Source organism: Puntigrus tetrazona, chromosome 25 (genome assembly GCF_018831695.1).
Source record: "Puntigrus tetrazona isolate hp1 chromosome 25, ASM1883169v1, whole genome shotgun sequence".
Taxonomy (NCBI): domain Eukaryota; kingdom Metazoa; phylum Chordata; class Actinopteri; order Cypriniformes; family Cyprinidae; genus Puntigrus; species Puntigrus tetrazona.
Genome location: NC_056723.1, coordinates 8,135,217 through 8,140,195, shown reverse-complemented (window position 1 = coordinate 8,140,195; position 4,979 = coordinate 8,135,217). Strand labels below are relative to the sequence as shown.

Sequence of the window (4,979 nt, the reverse complement as noted above, 5' to 3'; positions counted from 1 at the left end):
TGTGAATATTTTTCTTCGTTTTTTTTGTTTTTGTTTTTTTTTATGAAAAACTTTGGCCTGACTTCACTTATTCAATATAATCCCTATTTTTTAATTTATTAGCCTACTACCATAATGAAATTCTGGTAAATGTGATACTTAGGCTTTTTATGTTATTATAGTATATTAATATAATAAAGTATTTTGAAGCTGAAAAGTTACCCAAACTGGCAAATAACTAGTAACATGTAGAATTATTTTTTATCTGCTTGTCAATAGCTAAGTTTAAAAACTTTGTCAGCCCAATTATGTTACACAAGGCGATTATACTACGCTTAAACAATAAAATAAGTACAGATTGTACGTAAATATTTTTTTTAGGTTTACCTCAACTCGTGGAAAATTTGTGGGAAAATCCTTCATATAGGCCAATGTCCGAAGAAGAAGCTTTCTGTTTACTTCGTGTCATATAATCATAGTATCATCGTAGTTTTTGTTTCTTTGAGATATTTAACATAATATAAAAACAATCGTTCTTACCATTCGTAGCATTTAGCTTTCGCGTTTTCCGCTTTGCGTTTGACCCTCCTCAGCCTCCGTTCTCCTGCTAGAATCATGGCGGTTGTCAGTCTGATTTGCCGTCCTGGGGGTGTCCTTCCCAAGCTTTCAGGTAAGTTCGCAGTTAAATTACTTAACCGTACAGACAGCGTGAATGTACAGAAACTCTAACATGGCCGAGAGTGTTAACAAGGAGAATGATAAAGCGATTAGATGATATTTAAACAAAATCGTTGTCTTGTGTTTTGTGACCCCGTCTGAAGACATCAGGCCTAATTTGTGCATTACTACAGCTGCAATGTTACTATTGTCAGAAATGTGTTACTGTGACATTTAAAACCATAAACACGATCAGCTGTACTGTAGAACCTTAGTTTTGTCGTTTTAAAATTAATGCAGGAATTGTATGCTGTGTGCGGTGCTGGAAACCTGTAGACTATGTGTCAAAACATACCTAGAGAGTATTTATAGACATCACACAAGCGCCACTAAGATACCCCAAATACTTCTTTTATCAACTTATATTTCCTTTTATACGTTCTTCAACCGTTAACATGTATTGTTATTGTGATTGCTTTTTTCTACTAGCCGGAAATCTACTTTTGTTAATTGAGTAGTTTATTGTAGGTTTAGATTTGAAAACATTTATAGAAAACTTTGTGTTTGTTTTATGTATCATCTCATATTTAAGTCATTATAGTAGAAAATTCCTATGAAAGATTTATTTCGATTGTTGGTCATATAAAGGGCCTAGAAATGCATGTGCTATAAGTATTATAGTATAAATAATTTTTTTAAATTATTGTATTTTATAATTTTTTTTATACATGGTTTGTTTCTTCTGTAATCAGGCACCTGTTCTCCAGTGTTGTTGGCGGCTGGTCCTGTGACGGTTCAGCACAGAAAGATCCACCATGCCCTGGTGCCCAAAGGAAAAGGAGGCCGCTCATCCTCCAGTGGAATAGCTGCAACAGTGTTCGGAGCCACTGGCTTTCTGGGGAGATATGTTGTCAACCGACTCGGTGAGTCACGATATTATTCATCGCCTCATTCATTTTTATACCATCCAATCATTGGTTTGAAAAGTTGTGTGGGTTTATTTTAGGACGTATCGGCTCCCAGATCGTGATTCCTCACCGATGTGACCAGTACGATCTCCAGTACCTCAAACCTATGGGCGATCTGGGCCAGATCACCTTTTTGGTAAAACTACTCACCACCATTTGTGTTATGTCCAGGGGAAGAGTTTCGCTCTAATGAAAATGGCCTAAACTAAGAACATGCGTTATAATTCACAGGAATGGGATGCAAGGGATAAGGAATCAATCAAAAGAGCGATATCTTACTCCAACGTGGTGATCAACCTTGTGGGAAGAGAGTGGGAGACCAGGTACTAAAAAAAAAAAAGAGAAAGATTGCGATGTCGTTATAGTTTTAAAAATCAAATTAAAAAAAGATTTGTTTACTATGTTTGTAGCGCTGCACAATTTGGTCAAAGTTTTGTGGTTTAAATATACAAATGTGGCTATATTAATAACAACAACAATAACAATAGTAATATTACTAAAAAAAATGACAAATTACTAAATAAAAACAAAACTATTACTATTGTTATTATTCACTGTAAAATAAAATGGCAAGTTAATTTTTTAATTTTTTATTTTATGATGTTATTGCTGTCCTAATTTCTTTGTTTTTAAAAATTAAATAATTCAACTTTTATTTTAATGGAAAACTACAGTGAGCCTTTAAAGCTTCTGTTTTATCAGTAAGTGCTCTCCATAAGAAGTATTGGAAGATGCTATGGGAAAATTCTTCCTAAACCAAATTCTGACTTGGATGCCTCGAGGTGGTCTGAAGATAGATGTATTCAAACAGATGAGTCTATATTTCTGTAAAACATGCTGTTTTTTCCTTTCTTAAAGAAACTACAAGTTCGAAGACATCTTCGTCTCCATCCCCCAACAGATCGCAAGGGCAGCACGTGAAGCCGGAATCAAAAAGTTCATCCATATGTCCCACCTTAACGCAGATATCCGCAGCCCTTCGAAGTACCTAAGGAATAAGGTATTAAACACCTTGTTTATTTCAAAACTATAGTTATGCAAACCCGCAAATAGAAAATTAGGCTGCTGAAGTAGATAAACCTTTCTAAAGTCAATGGGAAAAATAGTTAGAGTTGTGTCATAACTGGTGTGTTTAACTCCTGCAGGCTGTAGGTGAGGAAGTGGTGCGGGAAGAGTTCCCCGATGCCATCATTATGAAACCCTCTGAGTGCTTTGGAAGAGAGGATAAATTCTTGAACCACTTTGCTAGTAGGTGTCTGATTATATCCTAACTATTGTTCTTGTATGCGTTTTCTGATGACCGAAGTAGAACTCTGACTTGTTGAAGGGACAGTTCACCCAGTTGTTAATTTGATATTTCCTGTAATCGTTGTCGCTTAGACATGCGTTGGTTTGGCAAAGCTGTTCCTCTTATTGCAATGGGCAAGGAGACAGTCAAACAGCCTGTTTATGTGAGTATCAACCAATCTGAACACAAGTAAATATTAACGATCACGGTCTGTGAGTATTCCGGTTTGAATGTGCCATCTTTTACTTTCTAAAGATAGTGGATGTAGCCAAAGCCATTGACCATGCCATCAAAGACCCCGATGCTAATGGGAAAACATATGCATTAGCTGGGTAAGAAGTGGCCCGTTTTCTCCTTCACCATGTACTAATTTTGGAAAATTCACACTTTCCGATCTATGATTTCTTGCGTCCGAAACAATATGAACTGTTCTCTTGCTCTACAGACCCAACCGTTATCTACTTCATGACTTGGTGGAGTACGTATACGCCATGATCCACAGTCCGTTTTTGGCTTACTCCGTACCTCGCCCTCTCTATCAGTAAGCATTCCCTGAAAAATCTATTCCCATTACTCATCTTAAAGGTGAAGTACGTTTAAAGACCTTCTTAAGATCAATTAAAGAGAATATCGGGTATAAATAGGAACTATATGCTATGATACTTTAATATGGCCTCTAAATGTAAATATCTTTAGTAACACTTCAGAGTTTGAAAAGACAACTTACAACAGATCTTCATACATCTATTTAACAAAAATAAAAATGGCTGCCACTAGAATATAGAATAAGATTATTCCGTATTGTACCTTCTGATCAAAAAGCAAAAAGCAATGTTATTTATTAATATTTTTGCCTTGTTTCCAATGTGAATGTTTAAACATTCCAAAATCATCTTATTAAGTGAAAGCAAAACTAGAGGTCTTGTTTTATGAGAAGTGTATAAAATGTAATGACTTTTATTTTGAAAAATAACGTTGAAAACGTATTTTGATATTTGTTCCTGTTACGATTATTACCAGTAACACTTTACAGTAAGGTTCATTAGTTAACATTAGTAAACATGAACTAATAATAAAAAAACTTCATTTATTAATCTTAGTTAATGTTAATTTCAGCATTTACTAATGCATTATAGTTGTTTGTTAATTTTAGGTAATGTACTGTGTAGTAACATGAATAAGCAACGATCAAAGATTAAGAATGGTGTAATAAATGCATTGTTTATTGTTTGTTCATGTTAGTTAATACATTAGCTATTGTTAACAAATGGCACCTTGTTGTAAAGTTTTATCAAACCTTTGTTCTTTTTTTCAGAAATCTGTTCAGTTCGCATCTTAAATGAATTTAGATTAGATTAATATTGAATGCCATGGGTTAAGAGCATAGTTTTTGACAAAAATCATAAAACTTCACCTTTTGACAATTCAGCCACATATATTATCTTTGTGTTGTCTGGTTTTAGCCTCATCGCAACATATTTTGAGATGAACCCATTCGAGCCCTGGACAACCCGTGATAAAGTCGACCGGGTATGTGTTTCAAAAAATTACAAAATTAGAGACTTTGTATGTGGTCAAGAACCTAAATAGGTGAAACTGTCTTTTGCAGTTCCACACAACGGACATGAAGTACCCCGACCTCCCAGGACTGGAGGATTTGGGCATCACACCTTCCTCCATCGAGCAGAAGGCCATTGAAACGTTGCGTCGTCATCGCCGTTTCCGCTACCTGGATGCTAAGATCGGAGAGAGCAAGCCTGCCAAAACAGTCAGCTATTAAACAAGAGGCAGTTGCTCCTGTGTCCAGCCAGTTCTCTGCTGGTCCTCATGTATTGTCTAGTTTTACTTTTTTCTGTACATAAATAAAGATATTCAACCTTATAGCGTTGGCATGTTTTTTTTTCCCTGAATGTGATCTTATGTCTGCCCCACAGATGAATGTAAAAATTATTTTTAAAAATGAGATATTTTGTAAACAACATAGTTGCAAGAGTTTATATTTAATATTCAGTGTCTTTAAATTAATAGGGGCTGTAAATTATTTTATTTTCTTGTATTGCTACATCCCATGTTTTTCATTTAAAAAT

The 4,979-nt window shown here is 35.1% G+C and overlaps 1 protein-coding gene across 1 annotated transcript; it reads left to right on the top strand.

Annotated features, from left to right (window-relative positions):
- Positions 1-553: 553 nt before the first annotated feature.
- ndufa9a (NADH:ubiquinone oxidoreductase subunit A9a) lies at positions 554-4,773 on the top strand. The gene is made up of 11 exons (XM_043227244.1): positions 554-649; positions 1,389-1,559; positions 1,643-1,740; positions 1,836-1,927; positions 2,463-2,604; positions 2,750-2,852; positions 2,985-3,055; positions 3,148-3,224; positions 3,338-3,433; positions 4,356-4,422; positions 4,502-4,773. The coding sequence occupies exons 1-11, from the start codon at positions 595-597 to the stop codon at positions 4,670-4,672; spliced, it is 1,143 nt and encodes a 380-aa protein (XP_043083179.1). The 5' UTR covers positions 554-594; the 3' UTR covers positions 4,673-4,773.
- The last annotated feature ends 206 nt before the right edge of the window (positions 4,774-4,979 follow it).

What these genes read in the sequence shown, in the direction of transcription:
- ndufa9a (XM_043227244.1), top strand. Translation starts at nt 595, where the DNA reads ATGGCGGTTGTCAGTCTGATTTGCCGTCCTGGGGGTGTCCTTCCCAAG. An exon ending in ATTCTTGAACCACTTTGCTA is followed by an intron (nt 2,853 to 2,984) that starts GTAGGTGTCTGA and finishes GTTGTCGCTTAG; the next exon opens with ACATGCGTTGGTTTGGCAAA. An exon ending in GTACCTCGCCCTCTCTATCA is followed by an intron (nt 3,434 to 4,355) that starts GTAAGCATTCCC and finishes GTCTGGTTTTAG; the next exon opens with CCTCATCGCAACATATTTTG.